Below are 18,455 nucleotides of genomic sequence, written 5' to 3'. Positions count from 1 at the left end.
CCAGACCAGCCGGTGGCCATATCTGTGGCTGTGTGATAAGGACCATATATTTTAGATGTCATCCACTATATTTGATCATGAATTCATGACAAGACACAAGAAGGCAAAACGATTCACAGTGCACTTAACAACTTTAATTGTAGTTTCAGAGTTTGGTTATTTATGAGGCCAGCCACTGTATTAGCCTGCTAGTAGATCTCCATTCGAAAGGAATGGACTACAATCGTAGCCAAAAGTTTTGAGAATTACACAAATATTAATTTTCACAGTCTGCTGCCTCAGTTTGTATGATGGCAATTTGCATATACTCCAGAATGTTATGAAGAGTGATCAGATGAATTGCAATTAATTGCAAAGTCCCTCTTTGTCAAGCAAATTAACTGAATCCCCAAAAAACATTTTCACTGCAATTCAGCCCTGCCACAAAAGGACCAGCTGATATCATGCCAGTGATTCTCTCGTTAACACAGGTGTGAGTGTTGACGAGGACAAGGCTGAAGATCACTCTGTAATGCTTCAAAAGATTGGATGCTTCAAAAGGAGGGTGGTGCTTGGAGTCATTGTTCTTCCTCTGTCAACCATGGTTACCTGCACTGAAACATGTGCTGTCATCATTGCTTTGCACAAAAAGGGCTTCACAGGCAAGGATATTGCTGTCAGTAAGATTGCACCTAAATCAACCATTTATCATATCATCAAGAACATCAAGGAGAGCGGTAAAAATTGTTTTGAAGAAAGCTTCAAGGCACCCAAGAAAGTCCGGCAAGTGCCAGGACCGTCTCCTAAAGTTAATTCAGCTGTGGGATCGGGGCACCACCAGTACAGAGCTTGCTCAGGAATGGCAGCCGGCAGGTGTGAGTGCATCTGCACGCACAGTGAGGAGAAGACTTTTGGAGGATGGCCTGGTGTCAAGAAGGGCAGCAAAGAAGCCACTTCTCTCAAGGAAAAACATCAGGGACAGACTGATATTCTGCAAAAGGTACAGGGATTGGACTGCTGAGGACTGGGGTAAAGTCATTTTCTCTGATGAATCCCCTTTCCTATTGTTTGGGGCATCTGGAGAAAAGCTTGTCCGGAGAAGACAAGGTGAGTACTACCATCAGTTCTGTGTCATGCCAACAGTAAAGCATCCTGAGACCATTCATGTGTGGGGTTGCTTCTCAGCCAAGTAAGTGGGCTCACTCACAAAAAAGAACACAGCCATGAATAAAGAATGGTACCAACACATCCTCCGAGAGCAACTTCTCCCAAACATCCAGGAACAGTTTGGGGATGAACAATTCCTTTTCCAGCATGATGGAGCACCTTGCCATAAGGCAAAAGTAATAACTAAGTGGCTCGGGGAACAAAACATTGATGTTTTGGGTCCATGGCAGGAAACTCCCCAGACCTTAATCCCATTGAGAAGTTGTGGTCAATCCTCAAGAGGCAGGTGGACAATCAAAAACCCACAAATTCTGACAAACTCCAAGCATTGATTATGCAAGAATGGGCTGCCATCAGTCAGGATGTGGCCCAGAAGTTAGTTGACAGCATGCCAGGGCAGATTGCAGAGGTCTTGAAAAAGAAGGGTCAACACTGCAAATATTGACTCTTTGCATCAACTTCATGTCATTGTCAATAAAAGCCATTGATACTTCGGAAATGCTTGTAATTATACTTCAGTATTCCATAGTAACATCTGACAAAAATATCTAAAGACACTGAAGCAGCAAACTTTGTGGAAATGAATATTTGTGTCATTCTCAAAACTTTTGACCACGACTGTAGTCTCTACACATGCCCAAATATGCCATGCGATCATTTGTTGTGAGAAAATGTAATCAGTCTCTATTAGTATTTGTCTTTACGTGTCTACACAAGCCCACTCAATATATCCTAGCTTACTCATTGTTCTTCATAGCTATAACATACGTTATGTAGGCCTGCTGTTACCATTCTAAATGCACCATGAGATCATGTGTTGTTTAAGTGATAATGGCCTCGAAGCTGTTGTTTGGAGGATATACTGTTTTGGCATGGGTGTTGTTGTTGGAAAACAATGCCAATCAAATGAAAACCAAATCCAATTTTATTGATTATATACACATTTAGCAGATGTTATTGATGGTGTGGCGAAATGCTTGTGTTTTAGCTCCAACAGTGCAGTAGTATCTAAAAAGTCACAACAATACACATGAATCTAAAATTAAAGAATGGAATTAAGAAATATATAAATATTAGGTTGAGCAATGTCGGAGTGCCATTGACTAAAATACAGTCGAATAGAATACTGTATATACGTGAAATGAGTAAAGCAGTATGTAAACATTATTAAAGTGACCAGTGATTCCCTGTCTATGTATATAAGGCAGCAGCCTCTAAGGTGCAGGGTTGAGTAACCGGGTGGTAGCTGGCTAGTGATGGCTATTTAACAGTCTGATGGCCTTGAAATAACAAGCTGTTTTTCAGTCTCTCGATCCCAGCTTTGATGCACCTGTACTGACCTCACCTTCTGGATGGTAGCAGGGTGAACAGGCCGTGGCTCGGGTGGTTGATGTCCTTGATGATCCTTTTGGCCTTCTTGTGACATGGGGTCCTCTAGGTATCCTGGAAGGCTATATGTTGGACAGACCACACCACCCTCTGGACGGCCCTGCAATTGTGGGCGGTGCAGTTGCCATACCAGGCGGTGATACAGCCTGACAGGATGCTCTCAATTGTGCATCTGTAAAAGTTTGTGAGGGTCATATTTATATTGCTGTTGTGCCTTCTTCAGCACACTTTCTGTGTGGGTGGAACATTTCAGATTGTCAGTGATGTGTATAATACTGTGGTCCCGTCAAAGTGGATAGCGGCGTGCTCCCTCTGCTGTTTCCTGAAGTCCACAATCAGCTTCTTTGTTTTGTTGGCTTTGAGGGAGAGGCTATTTTCTTGGCACCACTCTGCCAGGGTCCTCACCTCCTCCCAGTAGGCTGTCTCATCATTGCTGGAAACCAGGCCTACCACTGTTGTGTCCTCTGAAAATTTGATGATTGAGTTGGAGGCGTGCATGGACACACAGTCATGGGTGAGCAGGGAGTACAGGAGGGGGCTGAGCACACACCCTTGTGGGGCACCTGTGTTGAGGATCAGCGAAGTTGAGGTGTTGTTTCCAACCTTCACCACCAGGGCCTGTCAGGAAGTCCAGGGCCCAGTGGCATAAGGCAGGGTTCAGACCAAGGGCCCCGAGCTTAATGATGAGCTTGGAGGGTGTTATGGTGTTGAATGCTGAGCTGTAGTCAATGAACGGTATTCTTAGATAGGTAATCCTCTTGTCCAGATGGGATAGGGCAGTGTGCAGTGCGATGGAAATTGTATCGTCTGTGGATCTATTGGGGCTGTATGCAAATTTAAGTGGGTCTAGAATGTCAGGTAAGGTAGAGGTGATATGATCCTTAAACAGTCTCTCAAAGCACTTCATGATGACAGAAGTGAGTGCTACGGGGCGATAGTCATTTAGTACCTTTGCTTTCTTGGGTACAGGAACAGTGGTGGACATATTTAAGCAAGTGGGGACAGCATACTAGGATAGGGAGAGATATGTCCGTTAAAAACTCCAGCCAGCTGGTCTGCACATACTCTGAGGACGCGGCTAGGGATGCCTTCTGGGCCGGCAGTCTTGTGAGTGTTAATTGTCTCTCGTCGGCCACGGAGAACAAGAGCCCACTGTCCTTGGGAGTGGGCCACGTCGGTGACACTGTGTCATCCTCAAAGCGAGTGAAGAAGGTGCTTAGCTTGTCCGGGAGCAAGATGTCGGTGTCCCCAACGTGGCTGGTTTCCCCTTTGTAATCCGTGATTGTCTGTAGACCCTGCCATGTACTTCTTGTGTCTGAGCCGTTGAATTGCGATTCCACTTTGTCTCTGTAGTGACGTTTTGCCTATTTGATTGCATCATAATGTTTGTATTCAACTATATTCCCAGTGATCTTGCAATCGTTAAATTAGCTGGTTCACGCTTTCAGTTTTGTGCGAATGCTGTCATTTTTCCACAGTTTCTGGTTTGGGTAGGTTTTAATAGTCGCAGTGGGAACAACATCCCCTATACATTTCCTGATGAACTCAGTCATCGTGTCCGTGTATACGTCAATGTTATTGTCAGAGGCTACCCGGAACATATCCCAGATCAAAACAATCTTGAGACATGGATTCCAATTGGTCAGACCAGCGTTGAATAGACCTGAGCACGGGTACTTCCTGTTTGAGTTGCTGCCTATCATTTTCTCGAGGAAATCTCAGTAGTCCCAGACCACATAGACAAGTCCCAGAGATGCCTATAGACAGCTGTCGGTGGGGTTTCTCTGAACAGCCCTTACCCATCACAGCTGTTACCCTCTCAAACTTGTCAATGGCTTCTCCTGTCAGTGCTCACTATCTGTAGATTGACGGGTGGTGGTGGACTGAACCCCTAGATAACGTTATAGATCGAGAAACTCCGCTCACACAGAACTGTCTGGGGTATTCTTTCAGACACACACCTCTTTCACATCACACATAATCCCTATATAACGTTATAAAGCTTAGGTTTTCACATCCACAACACTTCATGTGCATCTTCAACGATTCTCTGTCAGTTCTTCAACGGTTCTTGCCGCTACTTCCTATACATATAAAACACACTGTGCTCAATAACACCTTGTGCTATTACTAGTATTTTTTATTTTATTTTCCATTTATTTAACTAGGTAAGTCAGTTAAGAACAAATTCTTATTTACAATGATGGCCTACCCCGGTTAAACCCTAACCCGGATGACGCTGGGCCAATTGTGAGCCGCACCGTGGGACTCTCAATCACGGCCAGTTGTGATACAGCCTGGAATCGAACCAGGGTCTGTAGTGACACCTCTAGAACTGTGATGCAGTGCCTTAGACCTCTATGCCACTTTAGAGTCCAGAGTAGTACTAGTAGTCCCAGACTATGATGGGCGGTGGAGGACAGAACCCCTAGCTAACGTTATATATCGAAACGTATTATCCAAACACACTCAGTAGTCCCAGACCACATAGACAATTCCCAGAAATGCCTATAGACAGCTGTCGGTGGGGCTTCACTGAACAGCCCTTACCCATCTCAGTAGTCCCAGACGACTTTAGCCTCCCAGAGACTATGGTACCTTTCTAGTAGGCCCAGACTACAGTGGTCCCAGACCAAATAGACGTCATTTCATTTTAATGTTTACTTTAATTTATTTTGTAATAATTTTCATACAAATTCATTTGAATTGACATATTGAAATCAGTGACACGGCCCTCAATTGTTTGTGGATTATGTGTCTCCTCCTGGGCAGCTCGCAGTAAGGGTCTGGTCTGGGTGGGTCCTCGTCGTCTTTTGCTCAGATGGGAATTTCCCTCATGCTACATAAAATGGGCCACTGGTTTTCCTCGCAGACCCTCACTGGAAAGCTCCACAGGCACCAAACTGTTGTGAAAATGGCCACCAGGGACACCTGGTTTTCACCCATTAAATGAATCATTCTTTATTATCAGCATGCTGAAGAAGGTTCCAACAAACCATAGTACACGTCGGTTGGGAGCTCTGCCGGGGCAGTCCCGTTAGTTCTCTTATGTACTGTTTACACAGACAAGTTATAATTGTATGATTTACATTATTCATCATTAATTCATCATTAACGTGTGGCTCCTGCATGTGAATGACCAATACCTCAAGAGGCTTCTTCTCAAAACAATGTTCTGGGCGTACTGCCAAATTGCTTATACTGATAGTGTGGATTCCTCACATGCACGATCAATCAGTCACTTGCGTGAAACAAGTCTAATTGGTTATTAGAAAAGCACAAACACAACATTTTCCATCAAAAGTGAATATTGTAGTTATGGAGTATTTATAGTGTAGTTTTTGTAGTTACGGACTATTGCAGTTATGGAGTATTTATAATTGTTTGTCTGCTTGTATAATTGCTACTGTGAATCCACACCATTCAAATACTGAATTATCATACAGTTTGAGTATGTACTATATATAACGTAAGACCATGGTTGAGGACTAGGATAAGAGGGGAGGCTAGAGGGATTTGTATCTTTGTAAGACATGTACATTAGATCCTAAAGACTGTTCTTCTTCCTTCCAGGGAAGATCCTGTTCAGGAGAAGCCATATCAGGGATGTGGCCATGAAGCGCCTGAGGCCTATCAACGAGTACTGCAGGGTGAGTAGGCTCTGACTGAGACCACTGCTCAGCTGGTGGGGCAATTCAGGGGTATTACATCTTCCACACTCACTCGTTATGGACGACACAACAGTATGACCCAAACTTGAACCCCTAAAACCTCCCATGGGGAAGAAGCCTGGAGAGGAACCTAAATCTCAGGTATTAGGACATTAGCACTGTGGTAGATAGAGCTTCAGACTAGAGCGAGGGGTTTGCATTCATGATCCTGCTGACCGGTTTACCTCACTGATAGCATGGCAGTCAGAGTGAGACTGTTTTGGATTTCATACACCCTAGTTCCTAGTTTCTAGTTCCACTGACCTGTTATAGCCATTCTGTTTCTCTATACAAAGACCAATGCACTAGCAATGTTAAAAACATGCATATCTTATATGTTTATCATTACCCACTGGGAAATATACGATAACAAAATCAGTCTTCCTCGAAAATATGATATTTTCTTCAGGAATTAGACATTGCAGAAACTGAAGGCAGTCTGGAACATGGCTGACAGAGAAAATAATTTCATCTGGAAAACAAAGCATCATAGTTGCAGAGTCTGTGTTTAGCTCTTTAGTGGAAAGGCAAAAAGAGAAGTGGGGAATCCATCTCTATCGCAGGCGGTAGGGATGCTGTGGTATCTCCGTGCTATCTCTCCATCAGGGCAGTGGTTTGAGGAACCCTGAGCTAGCCCCTGTCAGCAACAACCCCAGCCCCCCCCCACTAAATTAAATTAACATTATTTGTTACATGCGCCGAATAAAACAAGTGTAGACGTTAGCATGAAATGCTTACTTTACAAGCCCTTAAAACCTGTTGTGACTAGGGGGCAGTATTTTCATTTTTGGAAAAATAACGTTCCCATAGTAAACAGAATATTTTGTCAGGACAAGATGCTAGAATATGCATATAATTGACAGCTTAGGATAGAACGTCTAATGTTTCCAAAACTGTAAAAATATTGTCTGTGAGTATAACAGAACTGATATTGCAGGCGAAAGCCTGAGAAAAATCCAATCCAGAAGTGACTCATCTTTTGAAAGCTCTGCGTCCCTATTGAGCAGTGAATGGGCTATCAACCAGATTACTTTTTCTACGTATTCCCCAAGGTGTCTACAGCATTGTGACGTAGTTTTACGCATTTATGTTGAAGAATACCCGTAAGCGGCTACATTGCGCAAGTGGTCACCTGATGGCTCTGAGTGATTCTCGCATAAAATACAGAGGTAGCCATTATTCCAATCGGTCCTACTGAAAAACCAATTGTCCCGGTGGATATATTATTGAATAGATATTTGAAAAACACCTTGAGGATTGATTATAAACAAAGTTTGCCATGTTTCTGTCGATATTATGGAGCTAATTTGGAATATTTTTCGGTGTTTTCGTGACTGCAATTTCCAGTAGATTTCTCAGCCAAACGTGAAGAACAAACGGAGCTATTTCACCTACAAAAATAATATTTTGGGAAAAAAGGAACATTGGCTATCTAACTGGGAGTCTCGTGAGTGAAAACATCCGAAGCTCATCAAAGGTAAACGATTTAATTTGATTGCTTTTCTGATTTCCGTGACCAAGTTACCTGCTGCTAGCTGGACAAAATGCTATGCTAGGCTATCGATAAACTTACACAAATGCTTGTCTAGCTTTGGCTGTAAAGCATATTCTGAAAATCTGAGATGACAGGGTGATTAACAAAAGGCTAAGCTGTGTCTCAATATATTTCACTTGTGATTTTCATGAATAGGAATATTTTCTAAGAATATTTATGTCCGTTGCGTTATGCTAATTAGTGTCAGTCGATGATTACGCTCCCGGACCTGGGATGGGGAGTCACTAGAGGTTAACCACTAGGCACACACTGGTTGAATCAGCATAATTTCCACATTATATTAATGAAATTATGTTGAACCAACATGGACTAGACGTTGAATTGATGTCTGTGCCCAGTGGACCGTGTTTACTTTTAAAGGACTTCCTTGTAAACCAGAACTGCCTTTTTATGTTGCCTGGGGAATTTTTTTAAAGTGGTTCCATCTCAGTCATGCTCTTAAAAAACAACATATTCCCTAGCATGTTGCCAGAGAACCTTTGGTTATGAAGCCAGGTCACTGGTGAGAGAGATGGGGTACACATGGCCAACATCCAGTGAGATTGCAGAGCGCCAAATTCAAATACAGAAATACTCATTATAAAAATTCAGAAAAAATACAACTATTTTACATAGGTTTAAAGATGAACTTCTTGTGAATCCAACCACAGTGTCAGATTTCAAAAATGCTTTACGGCGAAAGCATACCTTGTGATTATTTGAGAACATCACCCAGCAGACAAATCATTAAACAGTAACCAGCCAAGTAGAAGAGTTACACAAGTCAGAAATAGAGATACAATTAATCACTCACCTTTGATGGTCTTCATATGGTTGCACTCAGAAGACATTCATTTATTCAATAAATGTTCCTTTTGTTCGATAAAGTCAATCTTTATATCCAAAAGCCTCTGTTTTGTTTGCGCGTTTTCTTCAGTAATCCACAGGCTCAAATGCAGTCACAACAGGCAGACAAAAAAATCCAAATTGTATCCGTAAAGTTCATAGAAACATGTCAAACGATGTTTAAATTCAAGCCTCAGGTTGTTTTTAGCCTAAATCATCGATTAATATTTCAACCGGACAATAATGTCATCAATATAAAAGGTAAACAAGAAAGGCACTCTCTCGGGCGCGCATGAAAAAGCTCTGTGATACTGCAGGGTCCACTCATTCAGACTGCTCTTACTCCCTAATTTTTCAGAATATAAGCCTGAAACAATTTCTAAAGACTGTTGACATCTAGTGGAAGGCATAGGAACTGCAATTTGAGTCCTAAGTCAATGGATATTGTAATGGAATTGAAAAGAAAACTAAAACAACAAAAGATCCTACTTCCTGAATGGATCTTTCTCAGGTTTTCACCTGCCAAATCAGTTCGGTTATACTCACAGACACTATTCTAACAGTTTCGGAAACTTTAGAGTGTTGTCTACCCAAATCTACCAATTATATGCATATCCTATCTTCTGGGCCTGAGTAGAAAGCATTCCAAATGCTGCCCCCTACCCTAGAGAAGTTAACAAAGTCGTCTGGTTACAGCAATGAATAATTCAATGTTTAGATCTACGGCCACCTATGATCGATAGTCTCTTTGTTGACTGTGTTGGTGGATTGCCCTTATAGACCGAATGCAGCTGTTTTTATCACAATATCAAAACATTTTGGGGTAACAATGAATTACCTTACAGTTCTTATTGCCATAAAAAAATGGTCAAAAATAAACAAAAATAGCTTCTTAGCAAAGAGCATTTTCTTAAGCAAAAATGTAGCTAGGACTGTCTGGGAGTGGTATGAGTAACATGCTGACCACACCTCTCATGTCACATGCGCGAGCGTTGCAAAATACATTTACACATACATACATGTTATTCAATCATTGCACCCACACTGCTCACACGTGCCAACGAGCGTCTGCGCTGCCAAGCGCTAAAATAGAAGTCAGTTCTATTTGTGACTCTGAACGTGGTGCAAGTCCTGCCTCTCCCATCTCTTCATTGGTTTATAGAAGCAGATACCCACGTGCCGTTGAAATGGTCCTCTACACCGACAATTAATCCACACATAAAACGGTCAACCGAATCGTTTCTAGTCATCTCTCCTCCTTCCAGGCCTTTTCTTCTTTGGACTTTATACGGCAATTGGCATATAACTTTTATAGTGTTACCACAACAACCGATCGACCTCTGTTCATCTTTCAATCACCCACGTGGGTATAACCAATGAGGAGATGGATTTATATCCTAGGACAAATTTGCTTGCAACAGCAAGCTAGCTAAATAGGACAAATAAGCTAGCAACTGCAAGCTAGCTAGCTAAATTGCCATAAATATTTAATGCTTTTGGACCTGTCCCCAAATTAATATAATTGGTTCAGAGTTTTTTTAAATATTTCAACCTGCGTGTCATGATCGCGTTTTGGTGTGGGGGGACAAAATCTATTTGCGCACGATGGTGCACGCACACGTCCGGTCTGGAGACTAGCTGTTATTAGCAGCAATGTTTGAAACTGACTTTGTTATTGTTTTATTAACTTACAGTAAATTAATATATAGTATTCATTCTTTATATCTGTGTCCATATTGTCCATGAATTTATAGTAGATAGACCATATGGTTCAAGGGAAAATAGCCTAATACATATGTTTAAAGCATCTAATCAGCAATGGCATTATTTTCGTTATTTTGAACTCCGCACCTCTTTCAACTATGGACTTTTTTCTGAATTGACACCAGTTTGAGGTCAAAACAAATCCATATTGACAAAGTAAAATAAATAAATGTGTGTAAAAAATGTCATGCTGAAACCTTCATGTTAAACAGGAATGGTATTCACTATGTTGATGTATGTTGTCATTCTAATCATTCATTTAAAAATCATCTTACTTAATTATTTCATATATTTTACATGTGATAAGGCCACATAGAAGGCCAGAGATAAGACACCTGTAAAAATAAAAAGTACCCAAATGAGCCACTAGATATTTTGTAATAGATTACATAAAATAACAACATTCTGGTAGTTTACTGGTAAAGTTTGAAAGTTTCCAGTACCCCGTCTTTGCAACCATACCACTGGGTGAGTGTCTTTAATGGGGGAGGGGGGTCAGATCAAAGGTCTGTGGTTCTGTCCCGTCTGGCTGGCTAGTTTGGACAGAGGGGAGTTGGGGGGTGCACCCCTCTGTCTTGGCCCTGGTCAAGACAGAGGGCTGAATGAGTGAAAAATGGAAGGTGTTTACTTTATATACTGAACAAAATGTAAAGTGTTGGGTCCATGTTTCATGAGCTGAAATAAAAGATGCCAGAAATTTTCCAAACCGCAAGAACCTTATTTCTGCATATGCAATTGGCATGCTGACTGCATAAATGTCCACCAGAGAATTTAATGTTTATTTCTCTACCATAAGCCGCCTCCAATGTCGTTTTAGAGAATTTGGCAGTACATCCAACCGACCTAACAACTGCAGACCATGTGTAACCACACTATCCCAGGACCTCCACATCTGGCTTCTTCACCTGTGGGATCTTCTGAGACCAGCTACCCAGACAGCTGTTGAAACGGTGGGTTTCCACAACTGAGGAATTTTTGCACAAACTGTCAGAAAGAAACCTTCTCATGGAAGCTCACCTGCATGCTCATCGTCCTCACCAGGGTCTTGATCTGACAGCAGTTCTGCGTTGTAACCGACTTCAGTGTGCAAAAGCTCACCTTCGATGGCCACTAGCACACTGAAGTGTGCTCTTCAGATTAATTCTGGGTTCAAATGTACCGGGCAGAGTCCAGACAGCGTGTATGGCATCGTGTAGGTGAGTGGTTTGCTGATGTCCACATTGTGAACAATGTGCTCCATGGTGGCGGTGGAGTTATGGTATGGGAAGGCATAAGCTACGGACAACAAATGCAATTGCATTTTATCAATTGCAATTTGAATTAATAGAGATGCTGTGATGAGATCCTGAGGCTCATTGTCGTGCCATTCATCCTCCCCCATCATCTCATGTTTCAGCATAATAATGCACGGCCCCATGTCACAAGGATCTGTAGACAATTCCTGGAAGCTGAAACTGTCCAAGTTCTTCCATGGCCTGCATACTCAGCAGACATATCACCCATTGAGCATGTTTGGGATGCTCTGGATCTTCATGTATGAACGCATGTTCCAGTTTCCGCCAATATCCAGCAACTTCACACAGAATTGAAGAGTGGGACAACATTCCAGACGTCACAATCAACAGCCTGATCAGCTCTATGTGAAGGAGATGTCATTTTAAGGTATCTGTGACCAACAGATGCACATCTGTATTCCTAGTCATGTGAAATCCATAGATTAGGGCCTAATGAATCTCTTTCAATTGACTGATTTCTTTATTGACTGCAACTCAGCAAAATATTTGAAATTGTTGCATGATGCATTTATGTTTTTGTTCAGTGTAGTTACTTTCATGTTTGGCTCAGAGGATCACCATTTCGACCTTTCTGTCAAAATGCTGAGTGAGTCCTAAACCTGAACTTGACTCGCATGGAATGACCTTTGCTGGAGTTTCTGGTGATGGAGAGGAGACGTTGATTCTTGGAGGATATAGGTTTTCACTCCAGTTTTGCCCTTTTACCATTGTTTCTCAATCTTCAGAATTGCCATTGTTTGGAAAGGGTGGGCTATAGAATGCTGTTTAAGGAAGGGAAAAGGGGAGACCTAGTCAGTTGTACAACTGAATGCTTTCAATTGAAATGTGTCTTCCGCATTTAACCCAACCCCTCTGAATCAGAGAGGCTGCCTTAAATCGACATTCACGTCTCAGCGCCTGGGGAACAGTGGGTTAACTGCCTTGCTCACGGGCAGAACGACAGATTTTTATCTTGTCAGCTCAGGGATTTGATCCAGCAACCTTTCAGTTACTGGCCAAACGCTCTAAACACTAGGCTACCTACCACCCCTATAATCTACTTGTAATGTATGTGTGTTCTCTCCCCACCTTCAATGTTTTCTGTTTGACTTGCACACATGCACTCAACGCCACACACACACACACACACACACACACACTTCCACGGACACACACAATTAGGTTAATGCTGACGGCTGTAAAGAGCACCAATAAAGTCAATTTGCTGTAATGTGCCTTCCGGCTCCCAGTCTCTGGGGAGAATACTAATGACCTGCCAGGTCACAGGCAGAGTGAAGGGGTGAGAAATACAGGGGGAGTATGTTCTTCCTGACCCCAGACACAGTGTACCAGATTCAGTCAGCAGGACCAGGGGATGAAGGGGCTCCTCTGGAGGTCAACACTTAAAACATTTATCATCTGTCTCTTAGCTGACTCCAGAGAATTGTTTTGATTTTTCACCCATAAAAAAAGGCATTTTAATCTTTGTAATTGACCACTGGACAGTCACACACGTACGTATGCCCGCGCACACACTCACACCCTCTTACCCCGACGCTAATGGAGAACAGGGTTTCAGCTAAGCCTATGGCAATCCTCCCACACTTTTAGCATGGGCAGTCTGTTGGCACGGCTTCCCATACGGTGAGTCAAAAAGGGCTAGGTGCCACACTGGACAAGGGCACCTTGAACTCTGGCTGGCCCGTATTTTATGATACGGGCCAGCCATATCATAATTCAGGCTGTCGGGGAGCGAGAGAGAGCTGCCCCTCTCTGGGTGGACAGTACTGAGGCACTTAGCCTTATTAAATGCAGACGTACGCTGGGCCTGAGGCTGAGATGGATAGCTTTGAGAAATGCCTCATGGCAGCGAGGAGTGTGCTGCATGCTTGCCTCTCTGCACACAGTGATAATAAGGGCTGTTTTGTTGGAGAGACCCACCAGCTGGTTCTAGGCATTGGATCAGTTGGATCACTGAGGTGCTGAGGCCTTTGAGGCTGAGAAAGAGAGAGATATCTCAGGCCAGTTAGCCTTTCATCTCCTGAGGAATGGCCCTGTCAGCCTGCATGTCTCCCCCACCACTAGATTATCCACAGAGCTGTGGTCAGAGCCACAGCCCTGTGGGCCCCCACAGGGAGAAAGGATCAATGATGTTAGATTAGAAACAGGAAATAGAATAGAGTGGACTAGGCTCTATTTAGGTACAGTATATGCTTTTTCTATGTTGGTGTGGTTGGGTAGTAATGCCTGCTGTATGCTGTTTTGCTTACGCAAGAGGACGTGGTATTTGAATGTAGCATCTGTACTATAGCTGTCATTCACTACATTCGCTACATATTTCCTAGTGAACACCACTACTCCCAATACCACTGCCACTGACATAAATACAATAGCAGCATTTTAGTTTATTTCCAAAATGCTATATCCACAAATATTTCATGTGTTCTTTGATCAGAGATGATTGCTTATGGGTAAGTTCATGTGTGTGTAAAATATTACTGTGCTCAGATGTTTAAAACATGTAAATGAAAATGTTGTTTTTTTGCACAACGCTATATCCATTGTTTAGCTGGAATGGAATGTTCGTATCCTGTATATTTCACTGTGATATGTGGTTGTGTCACCTGGCTATCTTAAGATGAATGCACTTATGTATTACTCCCTTGTGGTGAATACTCAGGGAGAAAAGGTTGTAGGTTCACATGCAGAGCACAGCAGATGTTTAGTAAGCCTTCGCAGAAGGCAGGAATCGTGGTCACAGGCAGACAATGGTCAAAAACAAACAATACCGCACAGCCATACAAACAGAAAGAACTGAACTAAATAGGGAAGCTGATGAGACCAGGTGAGAAAAACGAACAGGTGAAATCAATGAACGAAAAATGAAAGACAGGGCTACATTCCACAACACAAAGAAAAAGAACAAGGTTGGCTAAGAAAAGGAAAGCAGAACCGTACAGCCCTGGATAAGAGCATCTGGTAAATGTCAAATGTAAATTCTTTAAATACAGATATCATATTACTACTATATTGATTTATAATATATACAGTTGAAGTTGGAGGTTTACATACACTTAGGTTGGAGTCATAAAACTTGTTTTTCAACCACTCCACAAATGTCTTGTTAACAAACTATAGTATTGGCAAGTCTGTTAGGACATCTACTTTCTGCATGACATAAGTCATTTTTCCAACAATTGTTTAGACAGATTATTTCACTTACAACTCACTGTATCACAATTCCAGTGGGTCAGAAGTGTACAAACACTAAGTTGACTGTGTCTTTAAACAACCTGGAAAATTCCAGAAAATGTCATGGCTTTAGAAGCTTCTGATAGGCTAATTGACATAATTTGCATCAATTGGAGGTGTACCTGTGGCTGTATTTCAAGGCCTACCTTCAAAATCAGTACATCTGCTTGACATCATGGGAAAAGCAAAGGAAATCAGCCAAGAACTCAGAAAAAAAATTGTAGACCTCCACAAGTCTGGATCATCCTTGGGAGAAATTTCTAAACACCTGAAGGTACCACGTTCATCTGTACAAAAAATAGTACGCATGTATAAACACCACGGGACCACGCAGCCGCCATACCGCTCAGGAAGACGCGTTCTGTCTCCTAGAGATGAAGTACTTTGGTGCAAAAAGTGCAAATGAATCCCAGAACAGCAAAAGACCTTGTGAAGATGCTGGAGGAAATGGATACAAAAGTATCTATATCCACAGTAAAACGAGTCCTATGTCGACATAACCCGAAAGGCTGCTCAGCAAGGAAGAAACCACTGCCTCAAAACCGCCATAAAAAAGCCAGACTACGGTTTGCAACTGCACATGCGGACAAAGATCGTACTTTTTGTAAAATGTCCTCTGGTCTGATGAAACAAATAGAACTGTTTGGCCATAATGACCATCGTTATGTTTGGAAGAAAAGGGGAGGCTTGCAAGCCAAAGAACACCATCCCAACCGTGAAGCACGGGGGTGGCAGCATCATATTGTGGGGGTACTTTGCTGCAGGAGGGACTGGTGCTCTTGGTACAAAATAGATGGCATCACGGTTGGGATGGTGGTGTTCGGCTTGCAGGCCTCCCTTTTTCCTCCAAACATAACGATGGTCAAACCTAGCAGTACTACGTATTTCTGTGAGAGTGAGGTGGATATGTAGCGTTTAGCAAAAAAACATGAAATTAAACCAAGTAATAGATTTTCAACAAATGTCTGTCATTGAACAACCCCATGCCATGATTAGATAGTGAAAAAAATGTACAATTTCTCATTTTCTTTCATCAATAAAAGCAACTTTACCAACAATTCGGAAAATGGATATACTGCATAGCTTTTTGGAAACTCTCATTTGGTTCTGATTAACATTCAAACCTTCATGTGTTTTCCTTTGTTTATGCACAGGCTCTGATTCAGCTGCCCGTGTACGTATCCCAGTGTGAGGAGGTTCGTGTATTCTTCGAGACTCGTCCTGAAGACCTCAACCCACCTAAAGAGTAAGCTACACATCGCACCATTCGTCACCTTCTTATCAAAGGAACACACTGTCACACAGTCTGACAAGGGGCACAAATACATATAAGTTATACAGTAGGCACATTCAAACATTCAACATGTGTACAACAAACACTACAAATAAAGAATAAGAAGCACAATGCTTTGTGCAGGCTTTGTTTCATGAAGTAGCAGAAAGGACCTCCTCCTGACCACCATTTCATTTTATGTTGAAACAAGCCAATCCATCAGTAATAGGTTATAATAGAGTGTAATGACCATGATGTCATGCTCCCTCTGGTATTGCTGTGTTGGAGAGGGGAGCGGTTGGTTTGCCCTGAGTGAGAGCTACATAACATGTAGCCTAGAGGAGCAGTGTATGAGAGAACTGCTGAGGCGGCATGAACTCTTGTAAATCTCACTCAACACATTAGTGTCATAGTCAGCCTGACAGTTACAACTTGCCAACTCAAGTCATAAAGTCACCACGCCATCCCCCCATCACGTATGTGTTGTTGAGCTACCAGACGCCTGGAGGGCAGGTGGGGTTACTAGTGGTTACAAGTGACTGCTTTTGACTGCACTGGGCCTTTAATCTATTGCTTGCCCAGTGATGGCTGGTGAAATGTATCAAACCTGCTACTTTTCAGATTATATTTTTCTTCCTTCACTATTTGACAAGTCCCACATTTTTCTTACTAGTTTTTCTGCTATAGCAAACAGCTTCCTATCTATGTGTACTTTGACATGCTCAGCTACAGTCTTCTAGCCACCTAACTAGGTCTATGTGTTCTATTTATTTATGTAGAGACGTGTTCGACTCACACATCCCAAAACTACTTCAGGGTTTATGGGAGTAATGTTAGAATCTTATCTAGGCTGTCCAATCTTAACCAGACACTTTTCTGCGCTAGTTTGTCGATGAGCTTTTTTTGCTGTGCGCCGTTTGACGCTCAAGTCAATAGAATGTGACTGAACATCAACAATATAATTCTGCACCGTCAATCAGTGATTTTGCACAAGGATGCTTATCATTCCTCAGAGTTTGTTGGCCATCGACATTATTGCAGCATGTGTACCTTGGTTGAAATCCAAAATGGCTGCCTGGTGCCCGATTGTTTGATACAATATGTGTTCAGTAACTGCAGAGGAGATGAATCTCTGTGGAAGAAGAAGAATACAAGGCCTGTCACTGCTCTGGCCACTATGAATGGCTGCTGTCAGGTCACCTCCTTAGACAGACAGATGGAGGAGAGCTAGTTCCCTCTGGCCGTTGCCAAGGACACATACCTTATTAGCTACCTCTCAGACAGACAAACTCCAAGCATCTGCTTCTAGGGACGGGGGAGGGGAGGATGGAGGGTCGGAGGGAGAGGCAGATGAATATAGAAAAGACCTTGGTTTGTCTTTATTAAAATTGGATTACAGCTCTCTTCTAATGCAGACTGTGTTCAGCTGGACTGACATCGTGTCACCAGCCTTTCTCTCTTGGGTCGCTATACAGCCCTCTATAAATCTACCAGAGTAAGGAGGGATGTCACTGTCTGTCCATTGGCGAGATTGAAGTAGCAGGCATGAGAGAGTAGTGGAGAGATAGGAGAGGGAGCGGTAGAGGAGGGGAGATATAAAAGACAGGCGAGGAGAGGAAAGGAGAGATAGTGGAGAGGTATAAGGAAGTAGGTATAAGTAGGTATAAGGATGTAGAAGAGAGGATGAGCCCCCGTATTGCTAGCTCGTCATTGGTTAGGACCTCTTGTGGTCTGGCACCTGGTAGTGGATTGGGCTTGCTCTAGGTTTTAAAGCTCCAAATTGAACACAGTCCTCCCATCCCACCACGATGTGTTGGTCCTCCTATTCAATGTATCCTTGACCATGATTGACTCATCCATGGTCCAATACAACCTCCTTTAGCGTGAGAGGGAGGGCTGATTTGATCTTATGGAAAACTCTTGTAATGTACCTACAGAATACAGAATACTGGACAGTGCATTGCCTTTCTGACCCTGTTCTGACTCCAGTCTGCCACTAGCCGTCTGCTTCCCTTTGATAAGTCAGGCTAGTGGTGGAGCTGTGGCTGTCTTGGCTGGAGACTCTTTTGACAGTACGCTAATAGTCAAACTAATGGCTGTAGATATATTACATTTAAGTAATGTAGCAGATGCTCTGTGGCTAGCGCAATAACAGAGTTGCCTGGCGAACAATGCATTATGTGATTGAGAGTGGATTTTATTCAGGAGGAAAATAAGATGGTGTGTGTGTGTGCGTGAGAGCGAGAGTGTAGAAAGAATAGAAAGTC

General features: G+C 42.6%; 1 protein-coding gene across 4 annotated transcripts in view; it reads left to right on the top strand.

The window, feature by feature from the left end:
* LOC112258110 (SH3 and PX domain-containing protein 2B-like) overlaps positions 1-18,455 on the top strand; it is an 82,057-nt gene that overhangs the window by 41,117 nt on the left and 22,485 nt on the right. For all 4 annotated transcript variants that reach the window (XM_024432228.2, XM_024432229.2, XM_024432230.2 and 1 more), the window contains exons 4-5: positions 6,109-6,185; positions 16,070-16,161. In XM_024432228.2, the coding sequence (XP_024287996.2) occupies positions 6,109-6,185; positions 16,070-16,161 (169 nt within the window). The remainder of the gene's footprint in view (positions 1-6,108; positions 6,186-16,069; positions 16,162-18,455) is intronic.

The sequence above is a fragment of the Oncorhynchus tshawytscha genome, linkage group LG09, assembly GCF_018296145.1.
Source record: "Oncorhynchus tshawytscha isolate Ot180627B linkage group LG09, Otsh_v2.0, whole genome shotgun sequence".
Classification (NCBI taxonomy): domain Eukaryota; kingdom Metazoa; phylum Chordata; class Actinopteri; order Salmoniformes; family Salmonidae; genus Oncorhynchus; species Oncorhynchus tshawytscha.
The sequence above is the reverse complement of the archived record's forward strand: the minus strand, read 5'-3'. Positions and strand labels throughout refer to the sequence as shown.